The following is a 19,372-nucleotide window of genomic DNA, read 5'->3' as shown; positions in this document are numbered from 1 at the left end:
CAAATTCAGTATTTTCGATGTTTTTGGTATACACTTGTTTCAGAATCGAATTGGTTTAGCCGAATTAAACGACTGCTTTCTGCATATAATTCATATACGTGCAAATTTTGACGAGTAGGTTAAAATAATTTTTATCTTACGATTACCAAGCTAGATTAAAATCGCCTGAAAAAAGATATTTGAACAAAACGAAATTTGGTTTTTCATAAATACCCAAAATGTTACCCCCTACGACCTTTTATCTGTTATCTAATCTAATTGTTTCAGTTTTTGGTAAAAGAGAAGAACACTTGTCAACAACCACACCTTCTTTTTTGTCGTCCTTCTCAACAACCACTTTAGATTCACAAAAGATAAGAAATCAACAACAAAATTCTCATAACACTTCACAATAAATAACAAATGAGGTTGTTCGGGATTTCAAAATTCCAACAACATTAATTATCATTAACCAAGTTTTCATAATCTTTGTTTTCACACGAATCATAAAGTTAAAACAAACAAAAGAGCGTTTCTTCATTCTATCTAGATTCTAGATATCCTCCTAAACCCTAACGTGTATCACAAGCAAGCCTTGTGCAGTGTTCAAGTGAATTGTCTTCTCATGTAAGTATCTTCATGAACAAAGACAGGATCTTCTACTCTCTCCGGAATCTGAGGCTGTCCCATTGCTATTCCTCCTCCTTGGTTCGCCACCGTCGTTGTGTCAGCAACATTTTGCTTACTCGAAGTCAAACATAGATAGTAGACAATCCCGAGGGCTATAGTGAAAAGTGAAAGCACAGAAGCGGTAGAGAAAACGCCCGGTTTCACAATGTAGCAGAAGTAGTTACCGGCATACATTGTCTCCTCGGTGTGTTCATCGTTGAGTGCAGCTGCAGTTAGCAGCACGAGGAAAGCTACCACAAAAGTAAACCTAAAGTAACACAAGAACATCATCAGTTGTAAGCAAACTATTAAGTAGGAGAAGTTACAGCCAAAGAAAAAAGGAGAAAGAAATGTACCAGGAAACAACGAAGCAGGTTAAGGCAATAATCCAATGAGATCTGGAAGGAGCAGGACCTTTTCTACAACAGAAACAACCGCTTCCGACGCTCACGATTATCTGAGCCATCATTAGAAAAATAGCTGAAGTGAAGCCGAGATCGTAAGCTGGACTTCTTGGATAAGAGCATCTTGTGAGTGAACCCAATTTGGTAACCTTGACCTGAGATTTCTGCATCGATTTAAGATAATATTGAGAAAAAAACCATTAGACCGAGCTTGAAAGCTTGCACAGATACTATACCAGAGACAGCCAATAGCTGGGAAGAAGTGGATTGTACACAAGAAAGATCAAAGAACTTGAACATCCCCTAACTTTTTTGTGATCTATAAAATTAAATTAGCAATATATTATTTCCAAAAGATATACCCACAGGACACACCAAAGACAACTCAAAACACAGAGCTTCTATAATCTAAGTCTTTCTGCTTCTGTAGTACCATAGCTATTGAACTTTTCTAAGATCTTCCAAGTTTAAAAAACAAGAATTTCTCTGTGAAGAATAATCAGTGATGGGGACTTTAGCTGTTTCATTAACAAGTAATTAAGTCCTAAACCAATAAATTTCCAATTCATACTCAAAAAACTTATCTCAAAAATTGAAGCTTTCATCTTCAAACGCCGTTGAATCCGACGCATTCCAAGCAATGAATTTCAAAATTCGGAAGAAAACAAAAACCCCACAATAAAGGAATACTTTGTTTTCTTTGGTCTTTTCAGAGACAACCCGATTAAATTGGAACTGTCATTTTTAAAAAAAAATTCTCTTTACCCTGAGAATTTCAGCAACCGTCGAGATTGAAATTACCCAAAATTCATGCGAGAAAAAGATGAAAAATTTGACTTCAGAGCTGAACAATACAGCAGAAACACTATGAGTATTTTGATTCAGCACGAAGAAGAAGCTCAGAAATAGAGAGAAACCTTGATTTTGGTAGCTTCAGCAGAGAAGGCAGTAATAGCTGATAATAAAGCCAGAAGAGATAACACACCACACATCACAACCTTTCTTTTCTCCATCTCTCTCACTTCTTCTCAGATGCTTTTTTTTTTTTTTTTGCTTTTCTTTCTATTTTCTTCTCTCTCGGTTCCAATTTAATTGCTGGCTTTTTGGGTTCTTCTTCGTTTGTAAGAAAACGTAAAGTTGGTGACAAAACCCCATTAAACACACCGCACTCACTTTCTTTGTTTTGCTCTCCTTATTGATCCACGCGTAGGGCTACTTTCGGTAATTTCTTCCTTTCGTTTACAGCACGAACGTCTTTGTTACCATATATCCTTTGTTTTTTCTTTCCTTTTTACTCAAACATTACCATTTTTATCATTTTAATTACCAAATATAATCCTATTAGTATTAGCAAGACAATCCGCATATTGAATTTTCCTAGGCCTAGAATTTTCTGGTTAACAAAAAAAAAGTAAAAAGTTGATGCGAATTAAAGAAGAAACAAATGATGCAATTAAAGGTGTAAAAACAGTTTACCTCTATTAATGATTAATGAATCTACTGCAATATTTAGATAAGCCACATAAATCATTTGTTCCCATAATCAATCATGTAGCCATATCGAAATTTAAAGAATCAAGCATAGATAAGTAAAACATCACTTCAGTCAATATACAAAGTTGTAAAGCTTTTCTTTCTTGAGGGGGTTAGATTTCTTAAATTGATCAAACGATATGAGGGTATTCTATAGTTATAAGAATTTCGATATATCATTTATGATCCTAATCAGTTTCGGTATTAAGACACAGAATATTGGTGATTAGCTATAATCTCTTACCATAAAACACATGAAAATTAAGCACAATATCTATCAATTAACCACCTATCTTTATATACAAATCCATATATACACACATTCTCTTTAAAATATATATTACCATCTTCAAGTATACGGGTCGTTCAAAGATGAGGAGGTCTTCGTTTTTCATCGTCTCGTTAATGGTATGCTTGTTTCAAATAAGCAAATCAGGTGCTCATGATAATGCTAAAAATGGATTTGAAAGCCATCGTCGATCCATAAGTGTCACTAGTTTCGGAGCTGTTGGCGATGGAAAGACCGATGATACTAAGGTATATAGACTCCCATATTGGAAACCAACGACGCTTCTTTTTGTTTGTGTTTTGTTAAATATGATATAATATGATTTTTTTTCTTTGATATATATATATATATATGTATATATGTATACTGTGAGTCTCTGAGATATATTTGTATCTGTATGAATGTATATTTCAGGCTTTTCTTAAGGCATGGGAAGGTGTATGTAACGGAGGAAGTAAACGCAATAAAAGGCTTCTAGTGCCTTTAGGAAAAACCTTCATGATTAAACCTCTTACATTCGTCGGTCCATGCAAGTCTTCCTCCATCTCCTTCTTGGTATATACATTTTAGTTCCCTTTTGCTTAGTTTCAAGAACTTGGGTGCTAAATTAGTGAAATGCAATTGATAGAAATCAGTGTTTAGCTTTGAGAAACAGTCTTAACCAAATCTTCTCTTGTAAAGCAGGAATATTCAATCCAATAATATTTTATAAACTAGTTTGCGGGTTTGATTGCATAGATAAAAGGCAATCTTGTAGCGCCGGGTTACACTTGGTATGCGGGAAGGTACCCATCATGGATTAGTTTTGACAGTATCAACGGTCTAGTTGTCACCGGAGGCGGCACCATCGACGGTCGTGGTTCTGTGTGGTGGGGAAACGTTCAACATCGTCCCACCGTAAGTCCCTTTGCAAGATCTTTACACTCATTAGTATAAACATTAATTAATCAAACCGTTTATTAGTATGCATTGATGTTTGTTTCTTTTCTTTGGCTTTCTTTTAGGCAATGCACTTCAACAACTGTAATGGTCTTAGGATGTCCAATCTCCGACACTTGAACAGCCCTAGGAACCACGTAGGTCTAAGCTGTTCAGAGAACATCAAGGTCTCAGGTCTGAAAATGAATGCACCTGGTGATAGTCCCAACACAGATGGTATCGACATATCCAACTGTAGAGGAGTCGAGATTCGTGACTCTGTGATTGCCACTGGAGATGACTGCATCGCCATTAATAGCGGTTCCTCTTTTATCAACATAACCGGCATTTTTTGCGGCCCCGGTCACGGCATCAGGTGATTCCTAACTTCACAAACAACTACATTATAAAGTATACACTAAAGTGTTAATAAAGAATATGGATTTGATATCATAGCATAGGAAGCCTTGGAGAAAATGGATATTTTGCAACCGTTGAAGAAGTGAGAGTAAAAAACTGCACTTTGAGAAACACAACGAACGGTGTCCGAATCAAGACATACGAGGTTCTCCATTTCATCATTAATCTTCTATTCATCTATCTTTAATTATTGATCTTTCCATTCAGTTTATTCCTTAATTCGATTGTTTTTTATTTGTGTGAATGTGTTCACGTAGAACGGATCAGGATATGCTCGGAAAATCTCATTTGAGGATATCAACATGATCGCTTCAGAAAACCCTATAATCATCGAACAGAATTACCACGATTGGGGCAAGAACGGAGAAGTAAGCTTTGAAGATAGTAACTATCAAAGTTGTCACTTCAATCACTTGTACAAGACTCAGTCTAGTGGTAATGGCAGAGGCGTGAAAGTGAGCAATGTGCGTTACACTAGAATCTTGGGGTCATCTGCGAGCGATAAAGCCATCACATTGAACTGCGATGCGGACTTGGGATGTGTGGACATTGTCATGGACCATGTCAATATGGTTTCAGCTACATCAGGTCGCGAGGTTTCTGCTTCCTGCAAGAATGTTCGTGGGATTTATTTTAATTCGATGGTTAGTTGTCTGAAAAAGCATTAGGGCTGGTCGTTGTGATGTTGCCTTCCCATTGTAAAATCCATTTGTTGGAAGAACCAAAAACAATATGGATTTGCTCTCACTTTTTTTAGAAGAGCTATTTAATCCGAGGTTTTTTTTTTTTTAAATAAAAATAAAAAAAGATAATTAGGAGTTGGGGTCGCTTAACAAAAAACTGAAACTTTGTATCCACAAATACATAGTAACAGTCGAAACTCTCTGGAGGTTGCTTTATAAACGATCATATTATAATCACTGCAAAATCTTGAGATTTTGGAGAAGAAGAGAGAGATCAAACACTCTTTCATTGTGTAACAGAGAGATTGGGAAGACGTTCAAAGGGCTAAATATTATAGCTTTCAAAGGGTATCGAGCAAGAATTAAGATTCATGGGGAAACTAGTTTATTAATTTTAGCTACCTTACCTATTAAGAACTGAAATTAGGAAGCTATGGACTAATCTAATCATAAAACTGGAGTCTCTGTTTTTTGACAGAAGAACAATGATAGTATTATTTTACAGTTCATGATTACAGTTCGCACATCGGATGCATCATATCAACCAATATAATCGAGCACAATCATCAAACAAGACTTCAAGTGTGAAAATTTCATAGCAAGTATCATCAATTGAGAAAGACGATGACTTTAAAATTATAATCCAAACGGGTAACAGATAAGAGACTAAACACCGATTGAAGAAGGCATAAGAACATATATATATATATATATATATATATATATATATTGAAGTAAGATAGATCCTTCCAATCTCCAGAAAACAAAGTAACAGAGAGAGTAGAAGAAGGCACTGAAAAAACGCAGAAAAACACACCAAAAATCTAAAGCAGCAAACACTAAAATAGACGAGAGACGACGAAGGCTACGCTTAATCCTTGTTCTTGAGCCTCTCGACCCGCTGGTTAAGCTGCTCGATCTTGACCACCAGATGCGTGACGGAGTAAAGGATCCAGTAGAAAACGAGAGCCGACGCGATGAGAAGTGCGTTACGCTGAGATTTCATGATCGATTTCTGGTGACGGAGGTGCTCGGAAGGAGTACAGGAATCGCCATCGCAGGAAGGTCGAGTCTCGTACTTCCAGTAGATATCCATTAACAGGAAGAGACAGAAAGGTATAATCGAGAGAAACGGCTTCAGGAGATTACGCGTGACGGCGATCAACCCCTTGCGGAGAGCGTCGAGTCCCGGCATCGTCAAGAGGATGACCATGATCGCTTCAGCCGCCGCCGCGTAGCCTAAGACAACCCATTCGAGAGCCATTGTTTTTCGCCGGAAGATTTTCGATCTAGATTCGATGGAACGAAGGTTGGAGATGAATTAGATCTGACTCGGTGAAGAAGAATTTTGATTTAGATTTTTTTTCTTAGTAAGCAAGTTTAGGGTCCTTGCTTTCTGATTTTTAGTACAAAAAGGAGGATGATGTACGGAGGGTGAAGCACGTGGCGCTTGTGTGGTGTACGCGTATCACACGTCGAGGTTTAAATGGGCCTAATTTCAGCCCAATAAATTTGTTTCAAAAAGGTCTTAACATAATCTAGTTTGTTTTCCTTATGTCGACTAAAAAAGCCTAGCTTTTTATTCAGTGATTTTGAGAATTTTTAATTTGCAAAAATATTGTATGTGCTAGTTGTTTTGTTAGGTAATGTTTTACATTGTATTAAAAAAAAAAAACATATAAACAGAAACAATAAAATAAAACCCAAAACATATAAAAGGAAAAAGAATAACAAAGTTTCATAAAAATCAAGAATAACAAAGTTTCATAAAAATCAAGAATAACAAAGTTTCATAAAAATCAAGAATAACAAAGTTTCATAAAAATCAAGAATAACAAAGTCTCATAAAAATCAAAAACCAAATTTCTAGAATTCCAAAACAAAATAAAAAATTTAATAACGAAAGATATTCTAGTTATCAAAGAAAAAAAAAAGCCATTAACCTAAGAAGATTCCAAGTCATTATTCTCTATCACAACCCAATCTTCCAAGTCTTTAGGGATTCCATCCTCGACATGTTTCTTCGAGACTTGAAGTTGATTCTCGACATGTTTCTTCGAGACTTGAAGTTGATTCTCTGTTTTATTTTCATTATCTTCTGGATCAAACATATCAACCTCCTTTTTCAACTCGTGTGGATTAATAAAAACACATGAATCGTTTTTCAACTCGTCGGGATTAAACACACGTGACTCTTTCTTCAACTGCTCATTAATCAGAGCTTGAGATAAATGACGATGTCTAACCAAAAACGTGGAAGCTCCGAATACTCGGTCTTCACCATCAGCTCCAAGCTCTCCAATCACATTATCGACTGCAGACATTGTCATAGGAGTAGAATCGTTGCCTATAATGCCACGCACGTTAAATTCACTCTCTGAGATCTCGCCGTTGTTAAATTGATCGAGCTTTTTGAAAGCTTCTTTGAAGTCTTTTGCCTTAGACATCGTTTGTTAATGATGATTTTACTCTTAGAACTCACCTTTGTATAAGCTCTTGTAATGCCTTAACCTCTGTATTTATGTAACTTTCTATGGAATTTAGAATTATAAAACAACTAGGATTAGGAATTAAGATTGGAACTCTTTTTTTCCTTTTTTTTTTTGGTCTAACACAAATGGATAAAATCTTCTTTTAATTATTTGTACTTATCGAGAGACAAAAAAGCTTGTAAATTTAGATAATTAAGGAGTAAACCAAATTAATTAAAAAATTATTATGGGCTGAAAACGTGTTTTAGTTGAAACTCTCTGTGAAGGTTGTTTCTACTTTCTTGTATCGTTTATCATGTAATTATTGAAACCGGCACGTAACGAAAACTGAATTAAACTCTCAAATTGATGTGAATGTCATCAACATTCATTCTCGGTTTACAATCACAAAAGCTTTTTAAGAAAGGACTTGTTTGATGATAGACATTATTATAAAAGTTTATAAAAATGTTATTGAAGACCATACACAAGCAAAGCCCCAACAGCTCCAAGACCGGCTAATAAGCCAACAATAACACCGATCGGAGGCAATCCTCCTCCTATGGCCTTCCCTGTGTTCACGTCATACCTCGCAAACCTTTTCTTTGGTGCTATACACTGAGGACATACGTATGTATCCGGCTGCAAAAACAAACCCCGAGAAAACAATCAAAAACACAGTTATAAGATGTGTCCAAACCGGAAAGTTTTCGAATGCCAACAGCTACTGAAATCAATTTTATCCAAGAATGGGAAGAACAATAAGAAGTTGTGATCTAGAGATGTTTGGGACAAAAGTGATAAGGATCAAGACTCACCTGTTCATCAAAAGGTTTGGGTAATGTGTATATGAACCCACAATCAAGACAAATGTGACTAGCTCTTGCCTGCAAAAGAGCGAGAGAAAATGTTCAGACAAAGAAACCATCTAAGCTTTGAAAAAAGGGTTTGATGATGATATGGTATTATTCCAATCTTGGAACTAGTATACTAGCCTTTTGAGTCTCGGTTAACTTTCTTCCAAAACGAGGAGGAGCCGGACGCTTATTCAGTTTCTTGACATCAACTTCTGCACCTCTGTGTTTGATCAAATGACACAAATTGCATCAGACACAAGTTAAGAACCGCACAAAGCATCAGAAGAAACCTCAGGTACTGTTTTATGAAAAGCAAAGTCTTGGGAAAATATAACGACATATTATAGGAAGAGAAACTTAACCTCAAAAAAGATTTATCAAAGAACAGAGAAGCCACATTTCTAGGAAGATCACCACCTAAATCAAATCAAGAGAGCCAAACACACATACACACACTCTCACCTGCTGACAACAAAGTAGACAGAATCAGGTTTGGCCTGAATTGCGGTTTTAGTAAACCCCAACTTATCTGCAGGCCAAAGCTCATCTCCAAAGAAGCTGCTTGTGTACAGAACTTGATCTCCAGATTTAAGCCCAGCTTTTGCTGCATTACCACCTCCTTCCACACCCTGAAAATTAAATAAAACTCTCCTTAATTTTATAAAACAAAATATATACAAGAATGCCACTTCATTGCAAAGGTACTAAAACAAAACAAAGAAAGCTCACGGTGATGACAACTCCACCGCCTTGCTTCTGTCCTAGAGTCAGACCAAGAGGCTTGTCTACTTCAACCTCTATTGTCTTCGAAGCTGCTGTTCTTGCTTTGATTTCGAATCTTCTCGACCCATTCAACACTCCGATCTTTCTCTCCGACACAGCGAAAATCTCTGATACACTCTTCTTCGAATCTTCCAACGAAACTCCCTGAAACCCAGTTTTCTAAACACAAATAGAAAAAGATTCATACTTTCAGATGACGCTAATTCCAAATCACATCTTAGCGGAAGAAAACGAGAAATCAAACTCGACCCTTCATAGTAAGCAAGCTTGTGATTGAAAATTTTAAAGAGATTGAAAAGAAGAGAAAGACCTGGGAAAAGAGAGAGGAAGATGAATGGAGTTTGGGAGATGGGTTTGATGTTGAAGCAGTTTTGGTGAAGAAAGAAGAGACAGTAGCTCCTGAAATCGCACCAGACGTTGCCATCACTCTCTCTCTCTCTCGGATCTCTCTTTCTGATGTGATCGAACGAAGAAGCTTGTCTACTTCTTGATTCGTGGAGATGTTAAAACTTTCGAAGCTGCTGCATGCGCTTTTGTGAGGACGCGAGAGAAGCTTTTGCTCTTTTTTAGTGGAGGTGTCAAAGCCTCCAAAGAGATAACCTTTTCGTGGTAATCGCAACATTTTCGTGTGCTATGCACGGTCCACTCTGACCACACTCTTCTCATCTTCCTCATAAAATTTAAGGATTACAATTTACAAATATTTAGTCTATTTATATAAATAGATTTTCAGATTTTTTATTAATAATATTTTTAAGGTTTTATCTTAGGGGTTCGCACGAATTATAAGTAGATATTTTGGATTAATTATGGAGGAACGACATTGAATATGTCATCAATTATCATGGATGAACATTATTGTCCAGATCATGGACAAATAGTTGATTATGAAAAACACTAACAACACTTACTTTAGTCAAACACTAGGAACAATTCATAGCAAACAAAACTCTTCTCTTATATTGTATGTATTTTCCGGATTTGTAATAAAAAATTGAAGTAAATCTGTTATGTTATGTTCCAATAACGAACCAAAAACTTTTGATGTTATGATGTTATATGGATGTAACGCCTGTTTTGCCATTTTTTGCTGGTTTTGAAAATTACTTAAATTTGGCTAATCCTCAGGAGGTTCTTCTGATTGAGAATGATGAAGATCACCACCACCTCCACCAGCAAGCGACTAATGCATTCTCTCCCTTCTGCTAGTTTGAGACCCAAAATTAACGCTTCTATTTGGGCTTTACAGCCTCTACGGCCCATGAATATACATACAGTACTTCCATTTTTTTATGATTTTGAAATACGTACTGTAATTTTCGGAAATTTTCTTGCTTGTTTTGGCAGATTAAAAAAATATTAGTAATTCCAGAAAATTCAAATTTCAAACATCCGCTCCAACGCTCACTTCCAAACTTAGGGATTCAATGGCATCTCTTGGGGACGACGACGTATAAATACCCTCAATATCCTCACACCTTTCTACTCATAGGCGAAAAACATCTTGTTTTCTCTCTCCCCAGCCAAAAGAAAAAAATCACAAACTCAAAAAGGAATTTATCTTTCTCTCTATTTTCGCGGATATGGATTTCCACAGCCTTCTGAGAAGGGATCTTCAATTTCTCTGCAAGAGGAACAAAATCCCTGCCAATATGACCAATCTCGCCATGGCCGATGCTCTCAAAGCTCTTGACATTGTAAGTTTTCTCTTCCTCTGTTCGCTCCATTTCCCTTTAGGATCCCAACAATTTTTTTGCTATATCATTCGCCGTTCAAATCCTTGATTACATCTTGGCTCTTTTGCTGCTTCAATTTCAAGTCAGTATTGTGAATCTGAGCTTCACTTTGAGCTGGTGAATCTGAGCTTCACTTTGAGCTGGTGAATCTGTGCTTCACTTTGAGCTGGTTGAGGTCGTGTGTGATCGTAACGAGAACTCATTTTTGCTTCTTAGATTTTGTCTCGTTATTTCTGGATCTCAAAATGTCGTCTCCGTGCTCGATCACTGCTTATTCCATCGTTTACATCCAAATGGACTCTGATTTGATTGAGATCGTGTTCATGATCGGTTTACCTCCATGACTGTTGATGCTTGATCTTAATCTATACAAATGGTGAATTTGATCCTCATAAATGTTTGTTGATTTCGCCATTTCGGTTTAATCTGCTGTTTTTTAGATCATTTTTCAGTGAACCAAGTCTGAGTCGTAGTTTTCGCTCTTGAGTTGTCGTATGTGTTTTATATAAAGTCGTATCTTGGTCATTGCTTGTGGTTTCGTCTAATGCACTGTGATTCTGTATTTTGACTCCTGGATATGGAATTTTACCTGTGCTTTCAATATGATTTTGCAGCAGGATTCATTACACCACTAATGCTTTGTTTTCATTTCCCTGTCAAATCAATAGGTTGAAGGTCTTAATGAATACATGAATCAATCCGACTCCAATGTTCTTCAGTCACCAACCAGTGTAGCAAAGCAGCCGCCAAGTACTGCAACTAGAACAACTCGAAGGAAGACAGCAATAAAAGCTGAACCTCAGTCGTCATCACAGCTGGGGAACCGTTCTTGTCATATGACGAGCAAGTCTCTAGCAATCACAGAAATGGACCAGGAAACTATAAACAAGAATGTTTCTCAACAACCGGATACTAACATTGTCAAGTCTCAAGACAATGTGGCCAAGACTCCTGCAGCACGAAGCACAAGGAAAGCTTTAGCAGCAACTTCTTGTAGCAGCAAAGTTCAGGAGAGTAAGAAGGATGTGTTGGTCCAGTCGGTGTACAGCACAAGGAGATCAACCAGGCTGTTAGAGAAATGTATGGCTGATCTGAGTTTGAAGACTAAAGAAACCTCGGTTAATGATAAACCTGAGAAGAATGAAGAAACAGAACAAAAAGTATCTGCACAGGAGAAGATTCCAGCTGGTTAGATACAATGCCTTTTCTTTCTTTCAATGCTTTGTGCTTTAATCAGATAAATTGGTTGGTCTATAATGCGTTTGGTGGGTAATTATGCAGATTCGGAGGAGAGAAGTGAGGATACTGAAGTTATCCCTGGTAGAGATTTAAGCGCTTCCATGGAGAAAGAATGGAAGATGTTGAAGAATGACAGCGACAAGGTAACTGGAGGTCTTGAGAAATATGTTGATCTTGGTGATACTGATGCAAAGAATGAGACCAACAATGAGAAGATGAATGAAGTTATGATTGATGAAAAAGGTAATCTAAGCAATGATTTACAACCAACAATGTTGTCTGCTATTTTCTTGTTTTGCATTTCTAAATTATGTGGCTTTCTTTCGCAGAATCCGAGGATAGTTTAGTCCAAGTAGACAAGCTAGAAGAAGCATCGCAGGCTGATAAAGCTATTTGTGAGGGAAGTTTGAAGAAGAATGAAAATGAACCAGAGATTCGAGATGTTGAGGTTCATGTTGATCTTGGTGATAATCCTGTCTTGGAATATGCAAACACTGATACAAACAATGATAATAAAGGTATGCAACAAATAGCGAGCCCTGACCATCTTTCTTGTTTACATTTCTAAATTTAAAATGTCTTTCTTTTGCAGAGTGGAAGAACGATCAAGCTTTCAACAGTTTATTGCAAGCCGACTACCAAGAGACAATTCAGGAGATTGGTCCTGAGCCAGAGAAAATCAACAGCTTTGATGAAGACCAAACTGATGGTGATGGTGGTGATTCAGAAACTGAACCGGAAGAAGATAACTCGGATATTGACTCAGACGGCAATATCTCTGATGCTGATTCGACACAAGCCGTTTTGGGATCGGATACTGCTGTTGAAGAGATGAATTTTTCGGAATCAGAAGGTTCTGCTGCTGCTCCAATTTCTCCTCATCTTCTTCTTGAAGAGGCTACAGTCAAAACAGCTCCATTATCTCCACATGCAGCAGAACCAATCTCAGTTCAGTTTCCAAGACCAAACAAATCAACAACAACAACTCCACCCAAGAAGTCGGCTATGAAGCTGGTCAACGTGGATAATAAGAACAAGGAGAACAACATGGAGAAGATGATGAATGTGAACGATAGTGATAATGGAGAATGGAAAGGTGCAGCTAATAAGAAGAAGAAGGAGAAGGTGGAGATCGATGCAGAGAAGTTGAAAGATGTGAGCATGAGGCAACTGGTGAAGATGGTGAAGGAACTTTCTATAAAGAGCAGTAACAACAGAAATGCGTTGCAGATATTGCCTGGTAATAATAATCAGATTGCAGAGTAAAAAGAGTGGTGGATTCAAAAATGCGTTTCTGTTTTTTTATGTTTTGTTGTTGTTGTTACTTGTTATTGCCTCAGACAGAAAAATAAAAATAAAAAGAGTAACCCTTTTCCTTTATGATGCAAAGAAATCTCAATTTAAGGAACAAGTTTGGTAAGGTAAAGATCCTCCATTTTTTTCCTAATTTCTAGAATTTATAAGTTCATAACTAATAACTCGGGATATTCGGAGTTTGGAATCTGAAATTTCCAAATCTCGAAGATTTCTTCGTGTTCTTCACGATGGCTACCAAACCAAACTATGCGACGACGGAGGATGATGCAGACTTTGCGCCCACGAAAAAGCAAAAGATCGACGACGAGGGAGATAGCGATAGCAGCAGCGACGACAGCTTCATCAGCGTCGGCGACATGGGCACCGAGGAAGAGTGGCGTGCGTATAGATACTATTCGAAGGAACCTGAGTGGGATGTCGATAGCTTTGATGGTCGTGAGTTTATAATCAATCCTCGGATTCGTAAGCTTTACGAAACCCAGGAACTTTATGACGAATACTACCGCAAGAGGCTCCAGGCTTTCGAGAGTAAGGTAAGGAATTTTTTTGTATATAAGTTTGAAAACTTCTTCTCTTTGTCACTGCAAAATCGATAGATTGCGTATACCTAAATTTTGCCTCTCTTTTTTTTTTTGGGGGGGGGAGGGGGGGGGCTGTTTAAGGGTTTTATTCCTGATCATTCGAACGGAATCTACGAAGTTTATCTGGAAGATCCTGTGAGGATTGAACACCTGACAGAACTTGTTAATGTGTGTGTCAAGAAATTCAATGAGACTAAGGTTAGTAATTGAGTCAGAAAAAGATTTACTACTACTACTTGTAGTTTCTTTAGAGAAGATGGATTTATATATATGCAGAATTTCGTTTTTTTTTTCTATCTTACGGGGAAAAACTTTGGAATTGGTAAATATTTTGAGAGCTACTGAACGTGGATATGGTAACGTGAAGTTCTACATCACGTTTATGGCTCGAGAGTATCAGAATGGACCTCTTGTTGAGTACCAAGCTAAGGCGATCAAGTTTGGAAACAACCGACCTCCTTTCCCAATTCTCTGCAGACCAAGTCCCAAACCCGAAACCTAGATTTATATTAAAGGTATATCCCCCTATTATTCCTTTAGTCTTCTTGCTGTTTTATTGTGTCAATTTTCATGATATCTCGTTGTATTTTTTGTCTGTTTTCCACTTTTTAACTTCTAATCTTTCTGCCTAAATTGCAGATTGGTATGTTGACGACGAGCTAGCCAAGGGCTAACTTGCATTGAAGGTTTTATGGTAGTGTAACTTGGGTGGAATAATGTGAGCAGAATTATGTTGTACTTTTTTTTTTTATGGATTATGTGTTTTTGAGCTAAATTATGTTTGAGTTTATGTGCAATTTCAAAAGTTTTTAATTGAAAGTAAAGTTGGTAACTGAAAGTAATTAAAAATTATATAAGTGGGAGGCTCGAACACTAACAAGAAACAGCCATATAATGCAAGAAAACAATTTGAAATTATGCAAGATGGATCGAGAAGGGTGAAGTTATATTATAGGTAAATTAAGTGCTTCATTCTACAAGGAGAAAGATTAAAGCTTTTCAGTAAGAGAGAGAAGAAGATGAAGAATTGTTTTGTATTTTACAAAGTACTAAGAAGCTTTGTTATTGATGAACAAAATTCTGTCAAGTTTAACAATAGACATTGGCAATGTCTCTCTTCAAACAAGTAAAGATGATTGTATATATGTTCAACTTTAACACCAGACAAATATCCCCTAACCCTTGACTCCCCAAGTATTTCCCCAAGTGTTTTACACCAAAAAAACAATTGGCCATATGCAGTCATCCCATCAACCACAATTTTTCCAAGTGGTGGACCTAGAAATTATTTTTACCAGATCATAAAAACGATTGATGAAACCAAAACCAGTTCAGAGACTTAAAAGAATAGAAGTAAAAGGAAAAAATTTATTTGTGCATTTTTGAAAATGATTTTTTGTTTCGTTAAGAAACGATAGTTTACATGATCATGAAACAGATATTTTTAATAAAAAATTATTCTCTTTATTATACATTAAATAGAAATAACAAGCTACAGTTTCATACATACTATATATATATATATACATCAAACACTAATTTCATCATATCTACAGTTTGCTCGAAAATACTCCCGAATAAATCCAAATGCGTACGAGTCCAATTAAAACTTAGTCGAATTCCATCCCCAAATTCCTGTTTAAAAAGACAACAAAATAAAATTTGAGAGATACAAAGGAACAAAATAAAATTCCATGTTGTGACAAACTTCGATAATATGATATTAAAAATAAGTGGTTAATCCTTTGTGATTCTTCAATAACTTCTTGTATTTGTGGATTTGGAGGATTTTGAGAATGGGTTGATATTAAAACTTCTTCTCTTGTTGGAGAGTATTTGGTAATTTTTTCCCTCTATCTTTTCCTTTACCTCCAATATCCCACCAAAATCATAAGAATCATCTTCCATTCCTAAAAAGGTACATTTCCTAGAGCATCGCTGTTAATCTTTGATTCATAAAGCTTATAAAAATATGTTTTTTTTAAGTTATATACATTTGTTGCTAAGTTGGAATACTATATTCATATATATATATATATATATATAATCATGTAGAGATTTATTTTTTTCGTTCTCTAATTAATTAGAGTTTAAAGATGTGAACTTGGTTAAGTGAGAAGAAATGTTTTCCCCTTTTTTCTTGTGAGTCTTAAAATCTTTGCATGATTTGGACACGGACACTTGCTTCAAATAGCGGTTCTTCTCTCGAACGATTGCCCAATCGTATAATTTTCCTCTTGGCTCATTCTTATAAGGTTTCTCTTCTCGACTGAAAACAAAAACAAGAAGATAGCGACGACACAAAATAGACTAAACAAACGGTCGTTGTTATATATATAAGAAACTTTGTTAGGTCAGCGTATTCTCCAAAAGATTTATCCTTTGGACCACGAGACAAAAATAGTATACTTAGTTATATCACCTTTCGTCTTCACGTCTTTTCGCATGTAAAATGAGCGCATTACAATTACAAAGAAAATCGATCGGGTTGAATCGGCTTGAAATCGGGTCGGGTCAGAGCAAAATTAGAACTTCCTCCTCCTCATCGAAATTTAACCAGCTAATTGCGGATTCAGGATTTAGGGTTCTTCGACGAATTCTGGAGATTGCTCTGAAGCCAAAACGGAGATGCCATCAGCATTGGATCATGAAACTCCCGACATTTCCTCCGTTCCACCTCCCAGTGACGGCCACGATCACGTCGTCCTTCCCCAAATTCTCGAGCATCCGTATGTTTCTGTTCCTTCTTTACTCGTTACTTGAAATCTTTGATTTCATTACTCTTGCTTGCTTCAATTCTTTCGACCTATCTCTCTCTCTATAAGTTAATGCTAGGTCTATGTGAAAAATGTTTGGTTTCTTGGATATCTGAGTCTCGAATCGATGATTCACCTCCTACGTTTCTGATGTTGGTTCCGGATCTAGTTTTTTCACCGATTTGCTGAACTTCTTAGTTACGAGTTTAGATTTTGATTTTAACTTCTTTTCTGTGTTGGAAACTCCCGAGGCTATTTTTAACTTTGGCATACCTTCGTGTTGGTGGATCTCTTCTCGGATTTGTTATGTTTTGTTTTGTTTGTTCAGGTGTCAAGTGACTCATTTCTGTGCTATAACAGATTGATCTTCTTTTGCAGAGGAGCTGTGCAGGATGCTGAAATGTCTGAGGAAGAAGTAAAAGGCTCATTAGAAGCAGTAGCATCTACCGGCAAGTTCTGGTAATGACGCTTTTGAATAGCTATGAGTACGCATGGTTGGTTTAAGCACTTAAACTGGCATCTTTTATCTCTTCCTTTACGGGTTTTGTAGTTTTTTTGTATAGTGTTAAATGAAATGATGAGTGACTTTCTTTCTGAGTACTTCTCTAGGTTTTAGGGTCTCATCTCTGTATTGCTACATCTAGTTGACTACTTTCATTCCTTTAAATACTATAGGCAGGACTGGGAGAAACTAAAGGGAAAGCTATCGTGGTGGTTGAAGAAGGTATGTGCAGGTATTACCAGCAGTGTGCTTTAGATAATATCATTCCACATCCATCCCAATGATTACAATGCCTAACTATCTGTATATGGTGCGCTTTAAAGGTTCTGTCAGAGTATCCTGAGGCAACGATGACGGACGAACAACAAAAAGAAGCCCTTGGAGAAACATATTCAGAGCTGGTTAGTCGATTGGATGAAGGTCTATATCTACTCATTTGTTAGTTTTGTTACTTTGATTGCAAAAAAGTACTGTAGATGAGAGTTTGAAAGTGTTAGAAGACTCTTGGCGTAGGGGCCTGACAAAGGGTTACTTATCTTGTCAATCACATTGTCTAATCGATTTTCAATTGAGTAGCTATAACTCCACCCATCCTTTTTATCTCAAAATTGCTACGAAAAAAATGATCTGTTTGAATGAAATGAAATGGCTTGGGATTGTACAGTGTGGGAACATATGCTGAGAGTTAAATCAAGGGATTTGCAATTCAATTGTTTAAGCTGTTTTATGTTGTTCTGACCTTCTCCAGTTTTATATATGCTTTTACAACTCTGATTGTTCTCTTTTTCTTGTCTTGTTTTGCAGCCCTTCTTAGTTTCGACGAAGGTCCTCCATTTACACTGCAGAGACTCTGTGAGGTAAGTAGATGCGTTTGCTGATTATGATTTACTTCAATGTCGGAGATATATGATCTTATTAGCTCGCCAGGTTTAATACAAAAAAAAACCACTTGGGCGGTAGTGTAAGGGGAAAAGAATCGGTCTACTCCATACCTTCTTCTGTTGTTAACTTGTTATCTATCCTCATGGATTCCTAAACCAACTTATTTCCTTGAAATTATGATATATCAGTATTGTTCCATGTTTAAATGTTTCTACTCGTCTTACTAGGCTAGGAGACATATATTAGCCATTTGTAAATCTTGGGAAAATTGTGATTGACAGAGTATGCCATGCAAGTGTCTTAGAAAAACTCCCCTCTTATTTGTGTAAAAGTTTATTACCACAAAGCTTGTTGATTTATTTGTGTTCAACAGATCCTTTTGTCTGCCAGGAGCATCTACCCAAAGCTCTCAAAGCTTGCTCTTGCATTAGAAAAGGTACAGATTTGAAATTATTACCTTTGTGATTTTATACTTGATAGAAACATTCCTTCATTGAATGTTGTGGGAATTTGTCCGATTCTTTGCAGAATCTGTTGGTTACTTCTATGTTATCCATCAGTGCGGATCCGCAATCACAAACCACTGAGGATGCAAACGCAGCAACCGAAGACACAAAAACGGTTGCAGAAAATTGGGCACCAAATGGAATTGAAGCCATTGGAGGCGACAAGGATGAGATAATGACAGAGGTGGAAGAACCAGAAGTTGATGACGCTATGACTATTGACATGGAGACATTCGATGAACCATCAGAGACAATGACAACGGCGAGTGAGAGTGAGACTTCAAGCGAAATCAGTTAAGTATCTGATTTTGTTCTTACTTTCTTCTATTCTTTCTTTTATCATTTCTTGGACATGTTTTATTTATCATCTGGAGTTGTCAATTTTCTTCTTTAGCTGGTGCAAAACCATCATCGGATTCAATGGCTGCAGAGGAGGGAAGTTCGCGGTTGCCTTGAACCTTATATGCCTTAAGAGACACAGTTTAAACATGATCAGCTTCGAAAACTGATCTCGGAATATAATGTTTGTTCTAGGATTAGAGATGTTCTTGGATATTGATGTTTTAAAGAAGGTTTGCGTTTTGGTGGATTTGGTTTATATATAAGGTTAGATTGGGTTTTAATCTGCGAGTAAGCTTCACCACCCAAATATCCCAAAAAGCATATCGTAAATCAAACTCTTTCCTTAATATTTAACAAACACCCTGACCATTCTTGAGGAAAGTGTACGCATTGTATTAACCTCTATAATAATATTATAAAAAGTTAAACTCTCACCTCTTTACTAAGAATACAAATTTTGGTTTGTGTTAGGTATCTAACAATCTATATTCTGCATAACATGAAG

General features: G+C 36.7%; 8 protein-coding genes across 9 annotated transcripts; 4 read left to right on the top strand and 4 right to left on the bottom strand.

The window, feature by feature from the left end:
- Window positions 1-408: 408 nt before the first annotated feature.
- On the bottom strand, window positions 409-2,176 carry LOC18018689. Its single transcript, XM_006400188.2, has 3 exons — window positions 1,970-2,176; window positions 1,005-1,216; window positions 409-916 (listed from the first exon to the last, which is right to left on the bottom strand). The coding sequence occupies exons 1-3, from the start codon at window positions 2,063-2,065 to the stop codon at window positions 586-588; spliced, it is 639 nt and encodes a 212-aa protein (XP_006400251.1). The 5' UTR covers window positions 2,066-2,176; the 3' UTR covers window positions 409-585.
- A 781-nt stretch (window positions 2,177-2,957) lies between these two features.
- On the top strand, window positions 2,958-4,880 carry LOC18018688 (probable polygalacturonase At3g15720). The gene is made up of 6 exons (XM_006400187.1): window positions 2,958-3,122; window positions 3,289-3,429; window positions 3,613-3,771; window positions 3,879-4,168; window positions 4,249-4,357; window positions 4,470-4,880. Exons 1-6 carry the CDS (start codon window positions 2,958-2,960, stop codon window positions 4,878-4,880), a joined length of 1,275 nt encoding a protein of 424 aa, XP_006400250.1.
- A 578-nt stretch (window positions 4,881-5,458) lies between these two features.
- Window positions 5,459-6,280, bottom strand: LOC18018687. The gene has a single exon (XM_006400186.2). It carries the CDS (start codon window positions 6,157-6,159, stop codon window positions 5,767-5,769), a length of 393 nt encoding a protein of 130 aa, XP_006400249.1. The 5' UTR covers window positions 6,160-6,280; the 3' UTR covers window positions 5,459-5,766.
- Window positions 6,281-6,838: 558 nt separating this feature from the next.
- LOC18018686 lies at window positions 6,839-7,342 on the bottom strand. Its single transcript, XM_024156561.1, has 2 exons — window positions 7,108-7,342; window positions 6,839-7,029 (listed from the first exon to the last, which is right to left on the bottom strand). Exons 1-2 carry the CDS (start codon window positions 7,340-7,342, stop codon window positions 6,839-6,841), a joined length of 426 nt encoding a protein of 141 aa, XP_024012329.1.
- A 363-nt stretch (window positions 7,343-7,705) lies between these two features.
- Window positions 7,706-9,667, bottom strand: LOC18018685. Of its 2 annotated transcripts, none has more exons than XM_024156654.1 (6): window positions 9,317-9,667; window positions 8,953-9,165; window positions 8,686-8,852; window positions 8,358-8,443; window positions 8,185-8,248; window positions 7,706-8,008 (listed from the first exon to the last, which is right to left on the bottom strand). In XM_024156654.1, the coding sequence occupies exons 1-6, from the start codon at window positions 9,626-9,628 to the stop codon at window positions 7,978-7,980; spliced, it is 873 nt and encodes a 290-aa protein (XP_024012422.1). In that variant the 5' UTR covers window positions 9,629-9,667; the 3' UTR covers window positions 7,706-7,977. The 2 variants fall into 2 exon arrangements, with proteins under 2 accessions (XP_024012422.1, XP_006400247.1); XM_006400184.2 differs by having other exon boundaries at window positions 8,185-8,253; window positions 8,362-8,443.
- An 829-nt stretch (window positions 9,668-10,496) lies between these two features.
- On the top strand, window positions 10,497-13,370 carry LOC18018684. The gene is made up of 5 exons (XM_006400183.2): window positions 10,497-10,703; window positions 11,411-11,930; window positions 12,024-12,224; window positions 12,311-12,499; window positions 12,574-13,370. The coding sequence occupies exons 1-5, from the start codon at window positions 10,590-10,592 to the stop codon at window positions 13,245-13,247; spliced, it is 1,698 nt and encodes a 565-aa protein (XP_006400246.1). The 5' UTR covers window positions 10,497-10,589; the 3' UTR covers window positions 13,248-13,370.
- On the top strand, window positions 13,255-14,649 carry LOC18017914. Its single transcript, XM_024155811.1, has 4 exons — window positions 13,255-13,831; window positions 13,961-14,076; window positions 14,183-14,394; window positions 14,519-14,649. The coding sequence occupies exons 1-3, from the start codon at window positions 13,526-13,528 to the stop codon at window positions 14,379-14,381; spliced, it is 621 nt and encodes a 206-aa protein (XP_024011579.1). The 5' UTR covers window positions 13,255-13,525; the 3' UTR covers window positions 14,382-14,394; window positions 14,519-14,649.
- Window positions 14,650-16,369: 1,720 nt separating this feature from the next.
- LOC18017913 (serine/threonine-protein phosphatase 4 regulatory subunit 2) lies at window positions 16,370-19,153 on the top strand. Its single transcript, XM_006400181.2, has 8 exons — window positions 16,370-16,608; window positions 17,014-17,094; window positions 17,311-17,359; window positions 17,461-17,557; window positions 17,942-17,994; window positions 18,393-18,455; window positions 18,548-18,818; window positions 18,920-19,153. The coding sequence occupies exons 1-8, from the start codon at window positions 16,508-16,510 to the stop codon at window positions 18,979-18,981; spliced, it is 777 nt and encodes a 258-aa protein (XP_006400244.1). The 5' UTR covers window positions 16,370-16,507; the 3' UTR covers window positions 18,982-19,153.
- Window positions 19,154-19,372: the final 219 nt, after the last annotated feature.

This window comes from Eutrema salsugineum, unplaced genomic scaffold, assembly GCF_000478725.1.
Source record: "Eutrema salsugineum unplaced genomic scaffold, Eutsalg1_0 scaffold_2, whole genome shotgun sequence".
Taxonomy (NCBI): Eukaryota; Viridiplantae; Streptophyta; class Magnoliopsida; order Brassicales; family Brassicaceae; genus Eutrema; species Eutrema salsugineum.
Note: the sequence above shows the minus strand (reverse complement) of the source record. Positions and strands in the feature narration are given on the sequence as shown.

Coding starts and splice junctions, on each gene's coding strand:
- LOC18017913 (XM_006400181.2), top strand. CDS start 16,508: ATGCCATCAGCATTGGATCATGAAACTCCCGACATTTCCTCCGTTCCA. Junction 17,095..17,310: donor GCATCTACCGGCAAGTTCTG/GTAATGACGCTT, acceptor TAAATACTATAG/GCAGGACTGGGAGAAACTAA. Junction 17,558..17,941: donor GGTTAGTCGATTGGATGAAG/GTCTATATCTAC, acceptor CTTGTTTTGCAG/CCCTTCTTAGTTTCGACGAA.
- LOC18018686 (XM_024156561.1), bottom strand. CDS start 7,342: ATGTCTAAGGCAAAAGACTTCAAAGAAGCTTTCAAAAAGCTCGATCAA. Junction 7,030..7,107: donor TTTATCTCAAGCTCTGATTA/ATGAGCAGTTGA, acceptor TTATTAATCCAC/ACGAGTTGAAAAAGGAGGTT.
- LOC18018685 (XM_006400184.2), bottom strand. CDS start 9,628: ATGTTGCGATTACCACGAAAAGGTTATCTCTTTGGAGGCTTTGACACC. Junction 8,254..8,361: donor AGTTAACCGAGACTCAAAAG/GCTAGTATACTA, acceptor GCTCTTTTGCAG/GCAAGAGCTAGTCACATTTG. Junction 8,009..8,184: donor CCAAACCTTTTGATGAACAG/GTGAGTCTTGAT, acceptor TTGTTTTTGCAG/CCGGATACATACGTATGTCC.
- LOC18018688 (XM_006400187.1), top strand. CDS start 2,958: ATGAGGAGGTCTTCGTTTTTCATCGTCTCGTTAATGGTATGCTTGTTT. Junction 3,123..3,288: donor GAAAGACCGATGATACTAAG/GTATATAGACTC, acceptor TGTATATTTCAG/GCTTTTCTTAAGGCATGGGA. Junction 3,772..3,878: donor ACGTTCAACATCGTCCCACC/GTAAGTCCCTTT, acceptor GCTTTCTTTTAG/GCAATGCACTTCAACAACTG.
- LOC18018684 (XM_006400183.2), top strand. CDS start 10,590: ATGGATTTCCACAGCCTTCTGAGAAGGGATCTTCAATTTCTCTGCAAG. Junction 12,225..12,310: donor AGTTATGATTGATGAAAAAG/GTAATCTAAGCA, acceptor TTTCTTTCGCAG/AATCCGAGGATAGTTTAGTC. Junction 12,500..12,573: donor TACAAACAATGATAATAAAG/GTATGCAACAAA, acceptor TTTCTTTTGCAG/AGTGGAAGAACGATCAAGCT.
- LOC18018689 (XM_006400188.2), bottom strand. CDS start 2,065: ATGGAGAAAAGAAAGGTTGTGATGTGTGGTGTGTTATCTCTTCTGGCT. Junction 1,217..1,969: donor CTGAAGCTACCAAAATCAAG/GTTTCTCTCTAT, acceptor AAATCGATGCAG/AAATCTCAGGTCAAGGTTAC. Junction 917..1,004: donor ACCTGCTTCGTTGTTTCCTG/GTACATTTCTTT, acceptor GTGTTACTTTAG/GTTTACTTTTGTGGTAGCTT.
- LOC18018687 (XM_006400186.2), bottom strand. CDS start 6,159: ATGGCTCTCGAATGGGTTGTCTTAGGCTACGCGGCGGCGGCTGAAGCG.
- LOC18017914 (XM_024155811.1), top strand. CDS start 13,526: ATGGCTACCAAACCAAACTATGCGACGACGGAGGATGATGCAGACTTT. Junction 13,832..13,960: donor TCCAGGCTTTCGAGAGTAAG/GTAAGGAATTTT, acceptor GGGCTGTTTAAG/GGTTTTATTCCTGATCATTC. Junction 14,077..14,182: donor AAGAAATTCAATGAGACTAA/GGTTAGTAATTG, acceptor TTCTATCTTACG/GGGAAAAACTTTGGAATTGG.